Here is a 25,259-nt window from a genome sequence, read left to right as displayed (position 1 = left end):
AGAGATACCTGACACCTTAGCTGAAGCGCACCTGTGACACACAATCCAGCCTCTCACATTACATTAACTCCCTAATGAATTACCAAAAACCTCAACCTATCAGGTCGCGGTGACATCACGTCACAGGAATTACCCCGGCCAATCAGAACGGAGAGATTTTACCCCCAGACACAGCCATCACTAATGCTTTACTGCGAAAAAGGATCTCAGGTAATCATCAGCTACTGTTGGAACATAAGCTCGTCAATTACTAGAAACGAACGTGCAGCTCTGTTGGATAAAAAAGGGTTAATATTCCAGGATCTAATGTTTCAGCCTTTAAAATGTTTTATTTCTGTGATGGGCTTTAACTCCCAGCACATTCAGCCAGTCAGGAGCTAATTTGCCAGCCTTTAGAACCACGCAGCGAGATTATTCACCCTCTGTTGGTGGCTCCAACGCTCATCATGCTCAGCAAGCCAGAATCTAATTTACCAGCCAATAAACCCCCTCCAGCTTCTGGCCACAACTATTATCGTTTAGTATTTCAGCTTCAAACTGTGCAGTTTAGGCATGAAAATAAAGAACCGTTGGCACACAGCTAAGCTGGCTGAGCATGATGGGTGTTGAAGTCCTGGCAGGGGTTGTGTGCTCCTGTAATGACTATACATGGCTCGTTTGTGACCTGGTAAAGCCACATTCTTTGGGAGAACGTTGAAGAATTAATATCAGATTAATGTGTCACGGGAAGAAAAAGGAATTCTTTGTTCTTGGAAAACAACTTGGAGATCGTACATCATGACAAAACATACACACGTATACATACAAGAGCAAACGAACATATTTAGGGGATGGGGCCCTGTACACGTGTCACATCTATGTGCAAAGAAACATACAATGAAGCTACGGAGACAACTCAAATCTACCTGGCAGAAAAGGACTTGGGGCAGAAAAAATAATAATAATAATAATAATAAAAAATTATATATATTATGTTTAAAATAAGAATATTGCATTGTGTTTACCTAATATAATGTGTACTGTAATAAACGTGTGTTTTATGTCTCTATACGCGGTAAAGATGATACCTTTATTGTCTGACGTACTGTCTAATGTATTGCAAGCTTTTGAGACGATCTAGGTCTCTTCTTCGGGCATATTATACCCATGTCATACCTATATAACACGCCTAAAGTAGAGACCTAAAAGCTGCCTAAACTATTCAAAAACAGTAATTGGGGAGAATTAACTTAATGGGCAGGAAATATCATGCAGATCCTGAGAAACAGAAGTTAATATGACGGTATACGTAGGATGGGTATTATAATATATATACCGGTATATATAATAAAAACATATGATTTGGGGGGGGGGCAAAAAGACAGATCCCAATATAATCCCTCTACATGCTTGATATAAATATCATCTGACATCTCTCATAAAGCTCATCGTTCAGCTGGGATCGGAAGCCCTCTCTCTATACACGAGGATCCATGGAGAGCGGAGCGGCAGATCGGGTTACAATGTAACAATACAAAGAGTGCAGGTCCGACCAGCAAACACAGAGCCTCAATTTACTCAGCTGGGGACTCGTATACAAATTGGTATTAAACAGGATACTTCCTCTTTAGCGAGAAAACATTGATGTTCATCTCTTTACAAATACAAAAAGAGGAAACTTTTTTTTTTTGGTCTGATCCTTCGACGGAATATAAAGGCTAAAAAAGACCAAAATAAGACACCGAATTCAAAATCAGAAAATCAATGTATATAGTTTACTTTATCTGCATGAATGTTCTTTTTTAGGGATTTTTCAAACTGCTATCACCCATCATGGTGATTCAAGGCTTTAAGCGCACAGCCAGAGGTGTAACTAAGCAGTGACGGAGACAATGTCAGGAGAATGTTGTAGCCTCCTTGTCACTGAACTTCATCTGACTAAAGGGGTCTCAGCCATGCAGAGTCGAGTTCCAAGGACGCCCAGTCACTCTGTAACCCCTGCCCTGGTACGTAGGGGGTATGAGCAGCAGATCAGTGCTTCAATGGCACCAGTCATTCTGAAGAGATCCTTTGGAGATGTTGTCTCCATCGTTGATGACCACTAAGGCCACTAAACCAAATTCCAGTTTCTTTCCTAAAGTAGGTGCTTGAGAGCGGACGGATTGTATCAGAGAAGGAACTCGAGTAGGTTCATGTGGCCATTGGGCAAATAACTGTTCTTGTTACCTTTTGTACAACATCCCAGGACTGTGGGTCATTGTGCCAAAATCAATGAGACAATCCACTGCTTTGGACGGGTTGGATGTCGAACTTGACACGCAGAAGGGACAGCGTATGATTGGACCGGCTGATACTAGTAATATCCAAAAGCATCGAGGCTTCCCGTGATTATATTTTATGAATGTCTAAAAGAGTAAATGAACTATCCTATGACCAAGTGCTAAGCATAGCATGAAACACATTAGCTGACGTTGGGTGATAATGTGGCATATCATGAAACGTTGGCATTTTACCATCAGGCGTTGGGGATTCCTGGCACTGGCTGCTAACTAATGATCATTGTAATACTTGGCACAAGGGACTCCACCGGCACTCAGAAACCAGCAGGACGGTACAACTGCCAACAGCATCAATAAACCTATGTTACTCGTCTTTGTCTAATGTAGGGACGTCGTTACTGTTTTTTTTCCATGATAGAGACCTTTACAGGAAAACACACACAAAAGAAAATAAGGTCCCGGCACAATGGATGTAGAACTAAAAATACAGATAAATGTACACGCAAAACCCTGCTAGATCAGTCTGAAAACACCATATATGAATGGAATGGTCTCAAAAACAGTTTTTACAAGAGGAGCCAAGAAACCCAACGTTCCTCTTCGCTCCGGGAACAAAGACTGGCAAAGGCGTTCGATCGTTCAAGGTTCCTGCAAGACAGAGGAGCCACAAAGACCATGGGGCGACGGGAGCAAACACAAAACGTACACCACTGAAAGTTTGGGGTTTTATGTAGCCCATGGTGCAGTACTCCAGTTTTAGAAATACATTATTTGCCCGGCGCACAGCATTTGGTTTTCGGTCTTCTACATTTCACCTATCATTGTAGGACATGGACGGTTCCATAGCTCAAAGGCCATGCATGTTGCATACAAGAGAGCTCATGGAACAATGGGTTAACTCGCTTCTCTGTATCATGGATTGTGTTCTCCACATTCTTTCTTACACTAAGCCTTTTAATCTGTGACATCCAGCTACCATTCAACAGATTTATATGGATTAGCCAAAGATGATGATACTATATTGATTAGAGCTGACAAGTATAAAACACCTCTGCGGGTAGCTTGCTCTGGCTTAAGCTACATTTAAAACATGTATGTGCGCACGTCAGCCTGTGTAATAATGAGTATGGACTCAGAAGGTAGGGTAGCCTTTCCTTATTCATAAGTGATAATTCATCGCTTGAGTTCTTATTATCTTTATGTAATGTTCTGTCCTTAAATTACTCATATTCCTGCTATATTTATGTAAATTTCTTTCATTTCCCATGATCCTTTGAGAGGCTGGGAGTAAAACACAATAGAGGAGAATTTGTTTATTAATCGTTGAGTAAAAAGTAAAGCATGATTAGGTGTAAGAATTAGGATTCAAGATAATCTAGAATGTGACGTGAAATATTGTATGAATGTTGGTGGGCTTTACAAAAATATTGCTGACTTTTCAGCTGGAAATTAATATCTGCTTCCTAAATTAAACTGACAAAGTCTCACATTTCAGGGAAACTGGACTCTTGTGTATTCCTTTCCATCTGTAGCCTATAACTTAACGTGTCCTGCGTATAGACCATTGAAAGGACACAATGTTTACTTATTACTGTAAACAATTAAATTGCAACGTGAAACATTTCACAAGTATACATATTAACACAATTTTACATGAATCGATATTGTGTGATAGCCCAATGTCTATATTTCAGGTCTTCTCCTTATACAAAATACTTTGCGGATCAAGGGACTATCTTAAATAATTTAAAGAGTTTTACGTTCTCTTATTTCTTCCTGTAAACAAACGAACAAGCAATTCTTCCGAAAGCAACCTCCCTTTTTGACAAATATACAAATTAATTGTTTCAACTAAAATTCAATATGTCCCCCCCCCTACTCGGTTGGAATACGGAGCTTAATACTTGGCTGTCCCTGGGGTAGCCCAATTAAAGAGATTAAAAACTCAGCCATCACTTTTCCAGCCCACAGACTTTGTAAGAGGCACTTCTGCCAAGAGGATATAAAAGATGTATTGAATCTATTGTGCTGATGTTTACCCACCAGCTAGAGTAATGAAAAGACACGCTGGGTACCATTTATCTCAGCAAGAAAAGCTTTGTTTGATGGAGACAATACAACAGCAAAATAATTAAAGGACCGAACTGCGTTTTAAAATGTCCATTACTAATCTGAATATTCTATACCTTTAAAATAAATGTTTAAAAATACGAGGAGCTACTGGTTCTGTAAACAGGCGCTGCTCTACGAGAAGTCTACGGGCGAGTTATGCAAGTTTGGAACTCATTGAGTTTAGAATTTCTTAATAGAACTTCATACAAATCAATGATCATCTGGTTCATTCGTTTTAGCCGCTCCCTATTATGGCTAAAAGGAACTCAAAAGTCTCAATGAATCCAGCATGTGACCAAGTCCACTTAAAACCAAGGCAAGAACGCCATAACAGTTACTGACGTAAAATTGGGCTTAATGTTAATACTGGAGGAGGATTCTCCATTCCCAGGCCCCAAAAAGGTGTTGGATGCCCAGATACCATATACACCTTTCAACCTACCACATTACTCCATCTTGGTCCTAAACCTCTGCTCACCTCAATTCCACACACCAAAAACAGCTGAAAAAGGATGAGGTTCCCCAAAGAGGTCTTTGCAGAAGCACTTTCTCCCACCCTGCCCTTTACTATCTGGGGGCTTGGGTCATTCAGAGTCACTTGTCAATCTTTGGAAAGTTCTCTGTCTGTTGATGTGATTGCAGAAGATTTAAGAGGTTATGATGGTAGACCCAGACTTGCCATCTGGCGCACTGTGCCAATGGGTGGCGGGCCACTGCCCGCCATTACTCCACACACCACTAACCTGACCTACCACTCCAGTGGCAGTTTGGATGCTGTAGAGCGCGGCCACTGGCTGGATATGGCTGGACGCAGTCTGTTTGAGCATAAAAAAGTAAGGCACAGTCTATTATATCCAGCCATTGGCTGTGCTTATGTCATTAGGGTCGGTGGCCGCCTTGTTATCCCCAGCCCAGTGTGGGTTAGTCATGATTTTTGATTACTTTCCAATATATACAAATATGTGTCATTACCACTTTGGTACCTACATCCCTCCGTCAATATTTTCTCCTATCATGCCTCCTTTTCTAGGAGCTCAGAATGTTTGTTGGGTATGAGGGTATCACAGGGTTCTACAGCCGTAAAAGAGCATAAATAACATCAAGTACATTAATAAAATACATTAACGTTTGCCCTAATGCCTTGTCCGGTTACATAAATAAATACGTATTGGTTGCAAAGACTCATAAAAAGTATTGGAAAAAGCCCTTCAAGCCATTCTCACAACCAGACCCCCAGAACTGTCTCTTCTTCAATTTTAGGAGGTATGACAAAGGAATGGTTCCATATTTCCAATTTTTATAATCAGTTATAGGAGGAGGGGTAGAGACATAATAGGACTTTAAATGTGGTTGAGTATACAGGTAAAGGGTACTAACATGACTGTTAGACTGATTATCGTAGCGCATGCTGATAGATTCCCTTTGGTATCGTCTTTAAACGGCTTAAAGTTTAAACGGGTGTCCTGCGTTTGACCCTGGCTGAATTTTCCAGAGACCCATCACGGCGGCATTGAGCTAAGAACCAGATAGTAAAAGTAAGATGGATTCTGTGTCAATTGATTAATATTGATATGGGCCAAGGGGCAATTCTACACCTTTAACCATAGAGCTATGACCATTTTATGACTTCCGTGGAATATTAAACCCTATGTAGCCTTGTCATTTATTTCTTATTGTAAATCCATAGTATCCATGCTGACTGTTATAGTTTCCCTTTCCTATCTAGACATATAGATAAACTCACTGAATTGGCCGAGCGTATCTTGGTGTTCTGACATATTACGCTACTCATAATATCACATTCTATTGCTCTTGTTGTATGTAGCCTGGTAAAGTTAGTAGAAATCAACTCTTCCTCGTCTTCTATCTTCCAATCTCCCACCCCTTAATGTAGTTTAACACCAAGGCTCTTATCCGGTTATCGGATATCTAGTGTCCTAAAGGAACCCATGTCTTCTTGAACCCTTCTTGTCATAGATCTCCACCTCAAAATCAGAATAAAAAAGACAGCATGGAGCCGGCAATGGGTTTTATGGAAAGGGACAAAGAGTCCTAGGGTGGTCAGATTGTTGTGGCTGTAATCAGAACTGGAAATGCTACAGAATAATAAGAAATTCTGCACCAAGGCCGGGTATTTTGATCTGGGTAGAACATGGCATGATGTCATAATACCACTGTGAGGTTACGGTGAGTTCATGCCACAGCTCCTCCCTTATTCCGTCCCGACAGCTCAGGACAGGATGCTATGGCCGTATGCTGGTAACAATTATAGGATCAAAAAAGTTCTAATTACAAAATACAGGTAAGATTAACCAATTACATATATATTGAAATGGCTTAACTGCTCAACTTAGACAAGAGTTCGCAGGTAAACATTCATTTGCATTGACTTACCTCTTCGTTCAACATCTCATTGTCGACATGTCGGAGGTTGTTCTTTGCTTGGACGTACATTTCCGATGTATGCTGCCCCTCCGGGGGGCTTGGGGCAGGATAGCATGGGGGCGGAGGGGGTTTAGAATCCGCAATAGGAGGTGGAGGCGGTGGAAACGCCGGAGGCGGAGGAGGAGCGAGCGGACCGTCACCCTTCTTAGCGCTATTCGGTCCCACTTCTGGATTTAGCATGTCCATGTAAGTCTGCATGTCGCCAATCGCCGTTTCAGGGGGTCCTAAAAAATTAGAATTGGACCACGATTAAGAAAAAAGAAGCCATCGGTAGAAGAGTTTCAATAAGTGCGTTCTCCATTGTCCACATGTACGGAAGAAGAAGAAAAAAAAAGAAGTTCTAAGATCACTGATAAGAAGAGCATTTGCATAAATATAACATTGTCTTGTACTATAAATAGAATAAAGACCTATGAACTCATGATGCAGCACAAAAAAAAAACACAAGTTATAAAAAGTCTTTTATACTCGATAACAGAAAACAAAAAAAACAGATTCCGGAGAGAAAAAAAATACAGAAGCTTTCTGCGTTAAAAATAATAGCTGTGTAACCGAGATATATTTTGTTCTCGGCGTGGCGTGGTGTGGGCGTTTTTGTGTTTTCAAGGATTTGAATGCAGCCGTGTCTCGTAATCATGTAACAAACACATCATGACTTGCAAAACTTAGTCGGATTCTAAGTTAAAGAGCTTTCTTTTTCTCATTGTTCTTAAATTCTACAATTAATACACGTTAATACATCATTTGTTGAACGATCTACTGCCATGGTTGCAACAATTAACACTGTAAGCACCAGTATGTATGGAACTGCAAAGTAATTCCCAATCTTCCATCGTTAAATCGATTACAAAATGACAATTCTATGGATGGGAAGGAGAAACAAACAAAAAAATGTATTATAATGAAATAAGAATATGAGCCGTATTATTAACCTTTTAAGTACCAGAGGAGATCATGGCAAAGGTTTCCCATTGTCTGATTTTCAAAGCGTGCAAAACACAAAGCAATTTGCAAGTAAAATTGAAAGGGTGAAAGGTTAATCGATGATTAGCAAAGAACAGCCAGTCATGGAAGGGGTTAATTCTACATAGAAGAACAAAAATAACTTTCTCATTTAAAATGATACCCATAGCTTTCATTTTATTGTAAGGTCACCCCCTTGTGGGCTGAGAATATATGATTCACCTATTTTGAGATTAAAACATAAATCATACAATATTTTTCTATTTTTTTTTTTTTTTTGCTCATTTATGTTTTTTAAGAAGGAAAGATGACAAGCATTGCAGATTCACATTTAGTTCAATAATCTGATCTATTTTGCCCGAATATATTTAGCAGACCACAGAGGACTATTGTATACTTGAAAACAAGTAAAGCCACTGTTTTTAAAAAAAAAATTGGCATTAAATATGCTTTTTTTTTCCCTCTGCCCCAGCAAGAGTTTCCTGTACCCTCTCTGTGATGTTTTGAAGTCCACTAAAAATATCTTCATCAGATTTCAAGCCTGCGTTAGGATACAGGGATGTTTTTAGTAACAAGAGGAATTGAACGTGTGGCTATTTTTTGATTATTTTGGTGGCTACAATTTAGATTTTTTTACCCTACAGAAGGTATGATATGATCTAGAGGTTTTATCTTCATTGTTGGTAACCTAACTGGAAATTATGTCCGATGGGTCTTCTTCTCATTGTCTAAAGAAGTGAGCTTTGTTCCTTTCAGTCACTACAGAAACTCAAGTTTAGAGGTAAAAATGATGGGACATTATATTCACTTAACTCGTCTTAATGATATATAGTCGGCTAAATGACTTTGGCCATGCATGTTTGCCCAACATTAATGGTGGCTCCAACCATACATTAAAATGGTTACATTGTAACTAGTGTTCTGCTAAGACTTTAAACTCTATTTTTCCACAATACTTACTTGGTCCAAGACCCGTGTGTTGGTTCAGCTTCTTGTCTCCGACACTAGATTGGCTTGAATTACATGAGTCATAGTTTGACAACGTGCTGGATGGAGAACCAATGTCGAAATGAGCTGGTTGAGTTGACATTGTATTGTTTGGAGAAGACATACCCGAATCAGGCTGCTTTAATTCCAAATCTGCAGAAGGGTCACGAGAAAGAACTCGATGTTCTACACTCTGGAACACAAAAGTTCCAAAATGATCAATTAAGAAATAACAAAACAAAAAAATACAACACATTTTTTAATAATGTTACTTTTTCCAACTGATTGTCTACCTGTTGCACTCTTTGATGCTCAGGATGGGTAATATAGGAATATATAAAGTATCTTTCAAATAAATATTTTCTTATTCATGAGCAGTCAGACCTTTGGCACCATACCAGTAAGTAAAATCAGTAAAATCAATGTTATGCTATGGAGACAGCTTTATTCCGAGGTTCCGTAAAATAACAATATATAGGTTACTATCTGGCTGTCACCGCTGCGGAAACATCTCTATCTATGTATTGAGTTTTTCCTTGGATACTCCAGCTGCCAGCTGCCATGTAAGGCCGCAGGTTTTACCTGTTTACCGAGCAACATTAGGAGAAACATATCTGTCCGACAAGCTCATACAACATGAATGCGTTAAAAATATCTAGTGTAAGGTGATCAGTGGTCACTAAGGGGTTAATGTAAGAGAGAGTATCGGTACATGTTTCATTTCGCAGGGTATTTTTTTTTAGTATTTTTTTCAATAATGTCAAGAAAATCAATAAATTATTAGCAAGGAAAAATAGCATCTTTTTTTTGATAAAAAACAATGCATGGAAATAGAAGATTATTTTGCCAAATATCAAAATTACAACAAAAAAAAACAATAGTGCATTAGTCGGTTAGACAAGAAACGTAAAAACCATGAAAAGCTTCTTTTTAAAACAGACCAAGTTAGCAAACATAATGGAAAAAAATCTTTGGTTGAAAATCAGTTTTGATGTGAAAACTCACAGCTGATTTGCAGAAACCCTTACATTGCGTGTTCAGTGTTAATATGCTGAATCCTCGTTAAAACATGCTACACGTAAGTACACGTTTATTAGCACACAGATGACTCTCCATCTTATTCCAAGCTTAAAGTACTTACATTGCCCATAGCTACGGCCAGCGCCGGAATCTTTATTATTCTTAAGCCTCCTTCGAGTGTTCGGTAACTGTGACCGTTAAGAGAAACCTGCTACTGTCTCTTACAGGAAAAATATAAAAGACAGAAGCTGAAGCACAGATGTCCCACAGGGATACAGAAACTGTCTCACGTCTTCAGAGAGTTCCAATTGTAATAATTACTTTTGCTGTTAATGTTAACGCCAGGGCATTGCCATCTGGTTGGCAAAGTGATTTAGTAATAAATGTATATCGAAGATTCGAACGTTATACAGTAGCAGAAAAGCTACGGCTGACAGATGGACATATTTCTGTGTATTTTAGCCCATTTGTGCTAAGACGCGGAGTGGCTATGGCATAGACATAGTTTATAGTTTTCATAAAAATATATAATAAAGTAACAGTGATTTTAACCTATGAGAGCTCAGTGTTGATTGGGTCTCATACTCAATCAGAACAAGGTTGTAGTATGACACCCTGGGAAAAAATCCTAAAAAAACACTTTTCATTTTGGGTTTGGAAAACAAAATAATAGTAACAGCCACGTCTCTAAAATTGGGAGATTCCAGGTTATTCATGTAGTTTGGAGCTTCCCTCTTTGTGGAGTTAGGAGAAGGCGTGGGAAGAAGCAGCGAGGAACTGGCGGCTCTGAGATCAAAAGATTACCATGGAAGCGCGGCAGTCGGCTGCCATATTTAAGGGGAAATCTGAAAGGTTCCGGAGTATGGATGTTAGAGCCGAGTGAAAGATGAAAATGAGTTCCCGCTGGGGTTAGAAAAGTGGAGGGTCGAGCATGGCAAGCATGGTCTGAGGTCTGGCTGCTGCAACGCACCCAGTGAATTATTATTCCAATATAATAATTCTTCATTAATCAGTAGAAGATGTGAAACGTTATCCAGGTCAACTCCAAAGAGAATCAGAAATAGTCAGACGGTGCCCCAGAAACAGCTTGTTACTGAGACAAGCAGATTAATTTAGTTCATCTCTGAAATGTGCCTACACTTCTGACTTATGATTTATTCATCACTCAGGCGTCATTGTCAACTGCATCAAGAAAATGGGTCTGGAAAACACTGGCATTGGTAAATGTTTGGTAATGCTATTTAATGCCTCTGACACATTTCTGATAACTTAATTAGTTTAGCAGATATAACACCTTCTGTGCATCGTGGCGAGCAGTAGTGATTGCTTTTCGGTGTGGTCCCTGATTTAAAGTACAACTGGAAAACCACAGAGTAGGTCCCAGGGAGCTCCGGCGCGATTCATGCCAAGGGGCAAGTCCAGCTCGGTGGCCCAGCAATAAACCAGGACACATTTGACAGAAAGCATGCTCAATGGGCATTGTTAAGCCCGGCCCAAAATACATTTACACAAGAGAATCAATAGAATGCCCATAAAATGAACAGAGAAATGATCAAGGCGTGAAGAAAATGCTGCCTAAAATCAATGTTATGGTAGACACCCTGGTGGCTAGAAGTGGAATTGCAAGTAAACCCCTACGGCTTGTACGTTTTGTTAGAATAATTCTTTTGGGACATTTTTAGTTTTTAAAAGTTCAATTAATGAAAGCTGAGACTGGTGGCAGCTTGTGGCAGGGCCAGCGTTATCTAGCCAATTTCCTGTTCCTGTTGTTATTTACACACTGTAGATCTTGGTGGAGTCATTTCTAGCTACTGTCTGAATTTATAAATATTATATGTGTTCTCATCAGTGGAACCGATTTATCTTCCCCCACAACCCAGCCTGTCTCCAGACTCATAGTTGCCCACTTGCCACAGCCCCATCTTGTCTGTCTGAGAAACTAATACTAAATCAATCTGAATTCTAATCAGAGGAACGATTAGTCTGCAGCACGTTACATTCTATATGCTAAAATATATGCTGTACAGTCTGCTTCTTTTCTTGAATATATTTTGCTTTTTGTGCTTTGAAATGTGTTTCCTGCATTTTTATCCAATATTCTTATGTAACTTTAACATCATGCCTTGCTTTGAGAGTTTGGCCAATCCAGGCAAGAATGAGTTAACCTATATATTTAGTACAAAGGTCTATGTGTACATTATTTAATACAAAAGAGTTGGATAACAATCACAAAATCATTACCATATTTTCCACGGTCCTGAGATATTTAGCACAATGGACGTGTCCATTATAGTCTGCAAGGTCCGCAGCTGTGTACCCATCAAGGTCTCGGATTCCAAGTTTAACCCCGTTAACCACAAGAATCTGGCAGCACTGTAAATATAAAGACAAAATACAGACAAACGTGCCTTGTTTAGAGTAGGAACAAATCAATTAATTAATTATTTTGTGTCTTCTCTCCCTTATTCCACAATAATTATCCTCATGCATTTTATTGAATACATTAGGGAAGGACATCCCTGTCCTCCACTTTTTAGATATTATCCATTGTGATTCCTTTGGTTCATTGTGCATATTTAATGGCTCAAATGTACTTGGAATTTAGGTTATTTATAGATTATTACATTTTTGTGCAGATGAATCAATACATGTTTTGGTAGTTTGGGTAAAACAGATACAGTGAGGGAGTTAAAATTCAAAGATACTAATAAGTTGAGTAGTTATGGGTTAACGTGACTGGTCAGACTCATCTGGGGCTTCGTGTCTTCATAAGCTAACACTCGCAAAAGGACATGTATATTCACTAATATGTGAGTTGTTTACAGGGGCACTCAACTTCAGATTTTGTGAGTTTCAGGCGAGGGCATGGAATTACAATGACTATTCACATGCCCTCGTCTGATGCTTGCAAAATGAATTTCCCCAACACACAAAAAAAGTCAAACAGGGGCCCACAGGACCCACCATCAATCAGTAGGGCTGACTATTGCCCACCCCATGTGTGGTGGGGCAGATCATTAATGAAATTAAACTTTGGGGGAAAATGTTGCGCAAATATACCACCTATGCCCTACTTAGGGGGGTGAGGGGTAAAAATAGAAAAAAATATGCACTAAGTATTATGCACTCCTCAGCCTAAGTAAAAACAGAAAAGCACATTACGATTTCAAAATAAAGGTTTATAAGTCCCATGCAGGGACAGAAACATCAGGTTTCTCTGGTGATCTTGTTAAATTCTGCTGTGCTCTTTTACATGCAGCTGTTAAATCCTCCACATTGCTCCAGCAATATTTTAGGGAAAACATATATATGTGTAAAGACAATATACAAACGAATAGGACCTCTAGCTCTCCATTCTCAGCAGCATCGTGTAGAGGGGTTCCTCCAAAGTTATCAGTGCTCATGTCACCCCCATGGAGAAGGAGCCAGCTCAGGACCTTGGCATGACCTCTGCTAGCAGCAAAATGCATGGCGGTTGCTCCATCAGCATCTTGATCAGAGAGACTGATGTCTGTAAAACTCATCTGAATGTCACAAGAAAAGAAAGATTTCACTATTATGTTAAATACTTGGAATATGAAAACTTCACTATATAACATCTTTAGGTGTTGAAGATACACATGTTCTTTTTATATTATATGGCTGCTGGGTTGTATATCGCCACCTCCTGTTTAAATGTGGAACAGCTCTGACTATATATGTATATGTAATATTTACACCAGCATCACAGATTTATTGTCACGTTGTCAATTTTAACAGAGCTTCCCTGTTTCCATGTCTTCATGATATATAAATATATATATATAGTTGAAAATATATCATAAAATCTATGTGATGCAGAGATAATGTGGCATTTTCCAATTAGGAATGATATTTTTTTTTTGTAAAGAAATGAAAAATAGAAAATAAAGATAGAAAAAGTAATCTGCAAAACAGGAAAAAAAATTCCCCTTGAGTAAATTACACCCTTTATTGGCTCTAGTGGGTACTTACCAACCAAACAATGACTGTGGTGTGGCCCATCTGGGCAGCCGCATGCAGAGGGGTCATTCCATCAGAGGCTCTTATGTGTGGGTCAGCTCCACAGTCCTTGACAAGATACTGGATAACTTCCAAATGTCCCTCTTGACAGGCTAGATAGAGGGGAGTGGCACCGTTCTTCGTCTGAGAATTGATAGCACTGAGAAGGAATAAACAAGCGATTATCCCCGTGGATACAGAATATTCATTTAATATATAGTATAATACATTTATTATATGATATTCATTTAAACACTCAGACTGATACAGACTACAACCATGGAAATCTGACCAAACCTATCCAGTGCAGTATAGACGTATCACTCACTTAAGTGAGTGCATGTAAAACCTAGAGAGTTGTGTAAAGATAGAAAAATGATGAAAATATTCTGTGAATGCAATAAATGTTTAGGAGTTTACATAGTCAGATGAGAAAAGTCATCACTTCAATATAGCTAAGAAACTGCACTACCTATTCCTGCCATTAGATGTCGCTGTGTTACACAATTCAGACTGAACCCTTCGCTTCCCATAAAGGCTAAAACCAATTATGCGATCAGTTTAGCCGGTTAATTTAGCTCGATAGGGGTTAGAATGTTCCTTCTGTAATGAGTGTTCAACCCAATTAACTTCCTCTGTTTGTTTTTATACGTTCAGCATGGCGGACATCTCAATGCTTTATTAAAAATAAGTAAACAAATACAGCAACTTTGTCCGCAACCCAAAAATCTCCCACAAAATCAAACCTAACTCAGGTGCACGCCTCGGCCAGGTATCATAAATCAGAAAGGAGCGCACCAGGAACTATATAGAATTAAAAAACTTTTATATACAGGGCCAGCTTTAACATGGGGGGGAAAGGGAGCTGCCCCAGGCCCAGGCTTGCCCCTGTGACCTATCCTAGGCCTAGGCTGACCAAGACTAGGACAGCAGGTCCAGGAGGTGGCAGCCCTGCCAGCAGTTACCAGAAATACATACAAGAGAGCCCTCTTACAAAGGAATCGTTTTTAAACACCTCTTTTTATTCCCCAGCCGTATAAAATATTGCCTAAATACAATGCGCTGATTCCGCTAATCAAATTGTAAGCGTTAATTATCATGGTGGAGGTTCTTGTTCAAGATAAACTGTATCTGATGTTTTCACATTACTGAGACACACTAATAAGAGCCACCAAACAGATTTATTGTTGATTGAGGAGGCTGTGATTAGTAGGGCTGTATATCTTCCAGACAGATGCCATAAAAATCCAGACGAATGGCTGGCACACAAATTCCAGCTTTTCTTTTCTTGATGACAAATTGTACCATTCCTGCTTTTTTCATACAAATGAGCAAACATTCAGTTCCGCGTTAATCATTTGTAATCAAATTACCTGACATATTCCCCATACCAGGAGTTGATGCAGATAACATTTCTAATTAACGCAAACCTGTCAGCTTCACATTAATCAGCGGAGCGTTCAAAATAGCCTATTTTGTTTTTAAAAATGCAAATATTTACGATCTCTCCCAAAAATACGATGTATTCCATAATGCACTTGACCTACTTCTTCCTTGGCAGCTCGCTTTAAAGCTCAGTAACCTTTTTTTGTAATGTTTTTATGGCCCAAGACATACTAGATCTGTACAGACTCTTCAGAGGTCTCTGTGATCAGACAAGCTGGGCTGCAGTACCCTGCTCCTTGATCACTGTGTGATCAATAGGCAGGGAAATCAGAGAGAGGGGGATGGGACAGACATTCTCAGACATCAAAACAGGACTTTATGTTTAAGTAATTAATTACATTGTTTCGAAATATAAATAGATAATTAAATGGACTCCAGAGCTACAAACATCTAGGGAACCAATAAAGGGGGGTTCCAGGGGTCTACAAAAACACCAAGCAGATTACTGTTCATGTTGCAGTGCTCTCCAATATTGAGCAGTACATAATACGTTGAGAAATGTAAAAGAGTGGCATTTGTGCAGTTACACTAAATGAAAAAGAGTAAATTTAGGGTTAAAGACAAGCAAAAAACATGAAAAGTGCTCTGGCCCTACAGTGCAAAATAACCTGGGGACTTAAGGGGTTAATTGACAGAAAATTGGAAGTGGTTCAGACTGATTTACAACCAGTATTATTTTAAAGGCATGTTTCTTTTTCAGGAAGCCTATATTTTTGTAACAATGTTGCTGTTTTTATAAACACGGCCAACCCCTGTATGCACATTGCTTGCAGCTTCATGCGAATGAATGAGACTTTAAATATTGCGAGCGTCAGATGAGGTCATGCAAGTCTGGTTTCATCAGTTGAAAATGAGGATCGTTGGCATGAAATTGAATTTGCTTGATTCCAGAAATACTTTTAAGAAATATTTTCTGCCTATTTTTTTTATACATATATTTTACTCCCTCCATCACAAAGGACGGGTGACAAAAGGAGCCTCGCAACTCTCTAAAGGGTTTGTGGGATTTTGACCCCAACATCCAACTTGTCATGGCATGGAAGTTGGGAAGACCCTTTGGTTTATTTTATTTAAAATGAATACTCCTCACAGCTATTATGTATTACACCACCAGCCACTGACTAAAGCGTGAGAGGAGTAATTTACAGGGGACCCCAATTTTGGTGTTTTTCATTATTTTTACTTCAATATAACATATTTTTCTGCTGTTGGAGGACGAGACCCAGCAAACAATCTGAACTCCTTGAGACAATCACCATCGGGGAGATAAGAGGCATAGAGAGACAGAGAGACACTCCGAAGAGAGACACTCGGGAGATACGGCCTCAGCATTGGATAATTCTGTTTTCTGATATAATGTAGTGCCAAAGCATCAGCGTAGGGCTGCCAAGGGGGCCAATATCTCCCTGCTTTGCTTTGACTTTGGGCAACTGCCAGGTGCCTTTTCTTTGTGTTTTATTTGCAGTTACACATATAGCCACTAGCATGTTGAGAGAAATGGCTTTATCACCCTAACTGGATCCCTTTACCCAGTTTTGTGCAATGTTACCCTTGCTGTTGTTAGCCAAGGGTTTCTGGAGGCCATATTATTGGGCCTCTAGCTTCTGCTTGACCCGTGGTGTCCCTCCTGTCATCCAAAGGAGGAAACTGGGACACACACAGCAGAAATGCCAGCGCTTCATTCATGTGTATTGGTTTCTTCGTATTAATTTACTACAGGTCAGCCTCCGTGTGTTACCATGGAGACTACAAACAATGCCGTCTGGAAAACAACCGTGTGTTACCATTGACTGTCACTACCTAAGCTGATTAAGAATTAACAAGAAAAGCCTGCCGACTATGCAGACTGAACATACAGTATGGAAGCTATCAAGTTTAACGTGCATTTACTGCCATACGGTGACAAAGACATAAGGCTCAATTGAGATAAATGACATCGTAGGTACGCCTCATTACAACAAAATTAAACATTCAGTGCTAGCGCCGCCCGCTGCCTTCCGTTTAAAACTACGCCAGGAGAGATGTATCAAGACACAGCTTCTACCGATAAACATTACGGTCTCGGGGATTTCACCTCTATGAGAACCGGCCACCAAAAGAATGCATCAATAAAGCCAAATAAGCCAACAAATCCGATACAGAACTTATTATATGACGTCTGTAACAATACTGATCTTGGCTTCATTCTTTCTTACTGGGCATTCACATTTAAGGGCCAAGTGATTTGCTTCAATGAAAATATTGTGAACAAGTCTGCTTTTGGACATTTATTTACCGTATTAATGAAACTGAATAAATCAAACGAACCTCAGGGATCTCAATCTTATAAAAGACATTGAAGAAATGCCTCGGAAATGACATCAAGCCAGCTTACCGCAAAAGCTGTGAGGTCATGTCTTACAAATGTCTTCCATGGCAGGTGATTCAAAGGCAGTTACTGATAGGTCATTGCCGTAGAAATTAAAAAAGCCTTGTATATGTATGATTAACTTTTTAGAGGGAAGAATAAAATGATAGATCCGCTAAGGTTTATTTGCTTAAAATACTGACGGCTATATGGAAAAGCACCATTAAAGGTAGTGATTGGAAGCAGGTGACCACGATAAGGCCCAAACTAGCCATCTGGAAAACTGGGCAAATGCCCACTCACCCCATCTGCCGCTCCAGTGGCACATTAGGTGCTGCATGATATGCCTGGCAACACGCTACATGGGCATAAAAATGTAGCGTGTCCGCAGATATCTAGCCATCAGCCGCACCTCATCACGTCACGCATGTCATCAAGGCGGCTTCTGTCCTTAAAGTGCCGGGGCTGCCCCATCACCCTGAGTCCAGCCCTCACCACGATGAGCAGAGTTTACTAAGGATCCACATTATCAAGCAGGAAGCAAGACCCTTTGAACATTTTGTGGGTTTTATATATCTTTGAGACGGCTTCTCCAATTGGGCTTTCTATATTTCCTTGTACCATCACACCGGCAACGTACATGTAACGTACATGTAAACGTACATGTAAATTATGGTTTAATCTGCCTTTTTATATTTTTTTTTGAATTTTTTTCAAAAAGTTTTTTTAAAACAAAATATGCGTCCCCAGCCATTTTTTTTTTTTTGCATACAGTTACTTTAGACAAAAAGTAGCGTATATTGGCCAATATCCTGTTGACTCGCTAAGTCATAAATAGAAAATATTTATAATATAAAAATATACATATTATCAAAAATATTTTTTTTTTAACCTTGCTTTTTGTAGCCTAATGGAAGGGAAAAGACACGATGATACCGTAAACCAGGAGAGAGGAAAAAAGAAATGGAAAAAACGCAGGTATAATTAGAAATAATTTGAGCCAAAAATACCTAGCCGGTGATTCACACGCATATCAACATAAAATAAAATGATACATTGGCCTATTGAGTTCTTAATTGTAGGTGACATCTAATGAAGATGGAATTTCAAGGGTCTGTAATAGAAACTATCAACGGCCTCCGAAAGCATTGTGAAGAGTGAGATCTCACCCGCGGCTGAATAATTCATGCGATTTCTTAACTAAAAGGGCAGATGACTGGCGCAAAGCACAGGGAAACAGACACCTGAATGCCCAGCCGACACCGGGGTGCGCAGGAGACCGATGTGAACAAGAAAACATTTTGTACTCCTCGAGTCCTGAATATGTCAATTTTGTTCAGAGAAAAAAAGCTTCATTTTAAATTAAACACAAAAATGAAGCAGAGCTACGGATAAGAAATAAACTTGTGTGTTATACTGAAATGTGAAATAGGTTTTGGGTTAGTAGTTTGGTTTATTTACTAAAGTGGACATTTCCAGGTAAGTTTGCAGGAGAGTTGCCGTTTCCGCTGACCAACAGCACTGTGCACTATGAAGGGTCAATCCCAGTGCCACATTCAAGAAGCGTTTGGTTGGCCCTGTACAATGCATTTTTAAATCACAGAGAACTTTTAGAAGGTCAACACTGAGGTTGGTTACTCCTATTGTATGCCATAAACATTGTCGGACATTTAGGTGGAACAGCCACCTCTCTAAAATAAAGCTGACAAGGGCTTTATGTAACTTAGAAGCCTTCAAAGAAGAGATGGACTTGCAACCTTCTTGAAATCACTTTGTGTAATGAGGGGCCAACTCCAGTGGGCTTCTCGTGGAAGATGGTACAGATCACAATATGTAGTGATAGACACAGATACAGATGTTCCTCACTCCACAGATACATTGCAAGCTTTGCTCTCTAGCGTTCTGGCTGGAGAAGACTCATCAGACTCATAGAGGTTTTTCCTCTGTAATGGCGCAAGAGAGCTAAGATGATCTCAAAAGGGGATACACCAAAGGACAGGCTATTAAGCTACTGTCTGCACTCGGTGAGTTAATCTCAAATCTTATTACAGTATTTCACCCTTTGGGGATCTCTCCACTCCAAGTAGAATGGTGGGCCCAACTGATGAGGGTAAAATAAGGCTGAAGTGTACATTCGGGGTTGCGGGTTCCTTTGTGCAGAGGGAATTTGCCTTGGATTTCAGTTCTGGACTGCACTTTTCACAGGATCTGATGGAGATAGCACAAAAGAGCTAATATTTGAGATGCTCCTGATCGGGGGTGGCTGTTAACCGGCTGTCCATCTTTGGTGAATTCATTTTAAATCTGGTTTATATGGTAAACCTCTCTTCTCTGCCTTATTCCTGATCTCCTAGACTTAGGGAGTTCAAGACTAGTTATCAGTTATCCAACAGTATATGTATATTAATTGTCCCTGCAATGCTTGTGGGGTAGCCAAAACCAGGTGGATACATGCCACCTTTACCAGAGCATATTGAGACATGCAGCATGATAAACTATTAAACATTCAATAGAAAGATATTCTTACTTTGGACAGTACTCTAAGAGATGCTGCAAAGCAGTGAGATCTCCTTTGGCCGCGGCGTAGTGCACAGGCAGTGCCCCCGTATCTGTAGCTACCATAGCATCGTTGGTTCCAAAACGCAATAACCAACCAATTATTTCATGGTGGCCAAACCTGGCTGCTAAATGCAGAATAGTGGCACCAGAATTGTCTTTGTCCTGAAAAACAAATGGGAAGAAAAGAGAGATAAATGAAAGCAAATTCTTTAATAAAACATCGCTTAACTGCAGGGTTGCATAACTCAACATAAAAAAGAAAAATCAACCATAATAATATAATTACTTGTTGCCAATTGAGAAGACTTCCTTACCCAAATTTACTTAAAATATGGCGTAATTATTGATTGGCTTTCTCTCTTTTGTTGTTTGTTCATTCACCAAAATTCAAGCCGTCACAAAGTTACAAAAGTTACAACCCTGGTAGCACTGATGACAGAATCTATGCATGGATTACAACGCTCTACTAGGGCTTGTTGGATTTAATTGTGATCTTCACTGATGGATCATATCGATGCATTATATGCCATGACTATGCTTTAAATGGATGTCAAAGCTGAAAAATATAAATCTGAGTAAATTAAACATAAAACATTAAATCTACAACAGATAGATCTTCAAGCTTAATCGTCAAAGCTGCATTCAGTTATGGTCGTACTCCAGATCCCCCTTAGATCGCATATAAATGGCACACGCTGTGTTACCTTCACAAGTCATAAGTTTGTGCTCTTCCCGCAGAACGTCCCTAATTGTGCCAAGCTGTCCTGTCCCGCTAATCCCTCGCCTGTCTCCCTCACCATTTCGTTTCCAACAAATCACCTGTAATACTTTCTAAGCCATAAGGGCATCACATGCTTTCACCTTCCATTTATTGTGGAAGCTGCTTAACTCATCGTTTGCATTAATTGTGCTGTCTGAATGTCGTTTGGCGTTGCGGGATTGCCTGCGCTTTATATGCCGTCCCATCATATTATAGCTAAATGACACTTTACAAAAAGGTGATATAGTCTGGTATTTCTGAGTAAATATAATAGTGGCCAACAAAGAAGGTCCAATCTGCGCACGTCTCACATTTGTTTTTAGAGAGGTACCCTGTTAAGAACACTGATTAGGATTCTTTGGTTAATAACCTTCTGTTGGTCAGAGTGTTTCACGTACATACGTCTGCTTCATTGAGAGAGAGGACACAGACATTCATGACACATGTAGGTAAATCTGCCTGCCCTGTGCTGAGCTCAAGGTGATGTACAAAGTATCAGATATATATAACTCCTGTAACATTGCGTTAGGAGTCAAAGTGCTATTAGTGTTCTTATCAATTTAAGCATGTGAAGCTGTACCATATGCCCTGATGCATCAGACTGGGGGGTTCTTAGACTTACTTGGGCCCCATCTACTCACTTAAAAAAGACAGAGTATTGATAGCACCTTCCATGAACTGGGGCTGGTACAGTACTTTGTCACTTTGCACACTTTTGTTGGTTGTTTTTTTTTCATGTGTTAGCATTTTTGATACGGACACTTTTTGGTATTTTACTGGAAATGCCACAGTTGAGCTGTACCTATTTGACCACCTTGAAGACTTCAGTGGGTCCTCTATTTGAGGGGACCCTAGAAGATTCAACCCTCCTTAGGCTTCGGCATGGGAGGGTAATGAAGGGGCCAAATACTTTCCTTGGGTATAAGGAGAAGCAGTACCTTGGGCTTCTAGGGAAGTTAACAAAAAATGCACACTGAGATGCCAAATTTGTCCCAAGCCCTTTAGCTCACAGATGAGGGTGGGGTGTTAGGACTTTCAGGCCATCACAAGGTCCCATTGGTTCTGGGCTTGTCCATCCCTAGAGGAAGGCCAGTAAAGCAGTGAGATTCTGTGATGTGCCAGGGAAGATCAAAGCCTCTCACTAGCCTTCCAGGCAAAGATGGGTGGAAATGTTTTGTGCTCCACAAGCACTACCCACAAGGCGACTAAAGGGGAGTCCGGATAGCACATCAACCTGCCTGAGAGATTTTCTAGGAATTAACCTCTTTATTGCTGAAAGCCCCAGAGGTCCAAAGTCATCCAGAGTATGTTGTTGTTTCAGTCCTATAGTTTAACACAAGCAAAATATCCCATGTCACAGTGACTTCCACATCTCGCTGCAGAAACAAACATGCACCTTACTAATGGCCTAGAGGGGACGTTAATTAATTAATTATAGAGACAGTTCCAGGGCTCCATATTCTGTTTCCATCAAAGTCTTCTCTTGAAGAGAAAGAACCTGTGTTGGTGTCCCTGTATGTAATTTACTATATTAATCTAGTCCTTATTATGCAAGCCAATGTTTTTTTAGAATATTATTTGAAGCTGTGGCAAGATTTACACATTAACCATGATTTAACTTGGGATGTTGGAAGTTGCCTTCAATGCATGCTTAACAAAGATCTTAAAACCTTCTGGGCCAGAAGTGGCACTTAAAGGGTTAAAGGTAGGTCATTTAAAGTGGTCGTATCTTGGTCTAAGTTAGGTTTTCCTAACCATGTTACCTTCCTTTGAACATGTAGGCAAATACAGTATGTTATTGAAAGGTTAATGCTGATAATTCTTCCACAAAAATGTATATTGTAAGGCAAGGCGGTCAGACATTAACATCAGGAAATATACTTTATTATCGACAGTAAAGATAAAATATACAATCCTGTACACATCAGTAATCCATTGCTCAGTGCAATTTTACAGAAAGAGTTAAATCCCGTATTGATCTATAAAAGTTACAGACCTGTTAACATACACATTGACAATATTTACAGCACTAACAAACATCTGATTAACTCATGCAATCCCAGGGAGTATCCAGGGCCTCATATTAATGATGCAAACATTAACCCCTGCAATACCAGGGCACATACACACAACAGTCATAGTGGTATGACTCCTTTACTTCCTTCAGTGCATAGAGACTAAAGTGTTAATGATGTAATAACAAGTTAACCCATGCATTGCCATTCAATATTAAGACCTCAGTGCTCCAAAAGACCATGCTTAACCCTTGCACTGCCAGTATGACAATTCAAATACTGCCTGCAAACTGATCGAAGGTATGCAGACACAACTAGTTTCAATCAAGTTTAACTCCTGCACTGCCAAAATAAGAGTTCCTTTTAACACCAAAACTGCCACAAGGTACACAGGCTACAAGACTAATGCTACAGGCAGAAAGCTGTTCTTATTAACCACGACATTGCCAGAAGACATAGGAGATATCAATAGCAGAAATTCCGACAGGTTCACAATGGTAGTTTTAGCCTGTTAGATTATAACCACACTGAGCTGGATCCAGACACCAGTTAACCCTTATGTGCCCAGGCTCCCAGGTCAGTACTAACCTCGAAGTCGCAGCCTCCCTGGGTCAGGAGCCACTGCAGGCAGGCTAGGTTACCGGTGGCTGCGGCGTCATGGACCGGGGTAGCTCCATTTCTAGCGCGACAATTGCCTTCTAATAGCGCTTCATCCACTAAATAGCGCAGACAGCTGAGTTTCCCTGACCGCGCCGCATGGTGGACCGCAGAGGCACCCATGGGATCCCTCAAGCCGGGATCCAGCAGATCCTCCGTGTGCAGGCTTCTCAGGGTGTCCAGATCCCCTTGCCTGGCAGCCTGCAGGATCCTGTCCAGGGTCATTGTGGATGAAGAACTTCTAACCAAGAGGTAACCTATCAACAGGCAGCCCAGGCCATGGATCCACAAGGTCCACCGTCCTTTTTTCTTCTTCTTCTCACTATCATGAAAGGACACCTGGCCACCCTGCCCTGGGCACCCACCACATCTCAGGAAGCTTCAGTCCAGCTGGTACAGCAATGCCTCAGGAGTCAAACAAACGCGCTGGGAATCCTACAAATGAGTTCCTTCAAAATGACAGATGGATTTATCTTAAAAAAACGAATACATAACTGATCTTGAATTGTTTTACAGCATAGTCCAGAGTACTGTAAAGAAGCAAGTGTGAAGAGGAGGTCTTCTGATGAGGGGTTAGGTCTCTCCAGCTTGTCCTCTGCCCTTGAGTCTCAAATAAACCAGCTGATAAAGTTAGACCAGTTCCTCCAAAAGGTGTAGGGATATCATTGTTATTTTGGCACTTTACCCCCTGTCCTGGGTGGGATTATCCTTTCTTCCAGACCCTAAATATCCTTTGCAGAACATGAACCCCTTGGTTATATGTGGTGTTTCTGCTGGTCTCCAGGCTCCTAACACTCCTCCTCCTTTCTTTGTGGCTGAACAGGAGAAGGCTGGCTAGATTGGTTTAGCTTCCCTAATCCATCCTACAAGAATTCTTATCCACCTGCTGTTGCTGTCAGACAGTTTCCCATCAAGATCAGTTTAAGATAGCTGGTTCCCACTAAATCTATAAGACAGGCCATACAGAAGAACTAAAGACAAGCAAATAAATTATCTCATTATATATATCACTTAGAAATGTATAGAATCTCAAAACAATGAATTACTATGTATCTATGTCAGAGTAACTATGTTATAATTTCAGAATTAGATCACTGTAAACAAAAATTATAGTTTGGACAATTTTTATGTATTTTCCCCAGATACCCAGAATTAAATAAATGATATATATTTATATACAGTATACACATTACCATTTGCACTCATCATCTTTTATCATCATTTTTATTGAATAAAAAAAATAAAAAAAAATATTTCAGGCAATTAAAAGAATTTAATTATCTATCTGGGCTTTACCTAATACTCAATTTAGACATCCCTTGTTAGATATTAAATAACTATATATACCATACTCTCATTCCCTATCTCGCATTTCTAAAATAACTTTAATATGGATTACATGATTTCTGTGTGCATAGGTGTGGGTGCAGATCATATTTTTCAAAGAATAGCGATAAGATTTTTGGTGATCATTTTAAAATGAATTCACAAATTAAATTAAAGACACATTTAGGAATAAAATATAGTAAAAAATACACTAAATTATGCATTATATAGGTTCTCCCACATACTAATAGAACCCTAAGTAGCATCTCTTCTGTAACCTGTTATATTCCAGTAATAATTGACAGTAAAAAGAAAATTGACCCTGATATGTTAATTGAAGTTTG

General features: G+C 39.8%; 1 protein-coding gene across 1 annotated transcript in view; it reads right to left on the bottom strand.

Moving 5' to 3' along the window:
• The window catches only part of ESPN (espin), a 48,901-nt gene extending 24,988 nt beyond the window's left edge, over window positions 1-23,913 (bottom strand). Inside the window, 7 exon segments of the mRNA XM_053451940.1 lie at window positions 6,745-7,039; window positions 8,751-8,958; window positions 12,027-12,158; window positions 13,127-13,309; window positions 13,779-13,965; window positions 20,126-20,319; window positions 23,521-23,913. Coding sequence (XP_053307915.1) covers window positions 6,745-7,039; window positions 8,751-8,958; window positions 12,027-12,158; window positions 13,127-13,309; window positions 13,779-13,965; window positions 20,126-20,319; window positions 23,521-23,814 — 1,493 coding nt within the window. The 5' untranslated portion in view covers window positions 23,815-23,913.
• Window positions 23,914-25,259: the final 1,346 nt, after the last annotated feature.

This window comes from Spea bombifrons, chromosome 12 (genome assembly GCF_027358695.1).
Source record: "Spea bombifrons isolate aSpeBom1 chromosome 12, aSpeBom1.2.pri, whole genome shotgun sequence".
NCBI classification, from domain to species: Eukaryota; Metazoa; Chordata; class Amphibia; order Anura; family Pelobatidae; genus Spea; species Spea bombifrons.
Note: the sequence above shows the minus strand (reverse complement) of the source record. Positions and strands in the feature narration are given on the sequence as shown.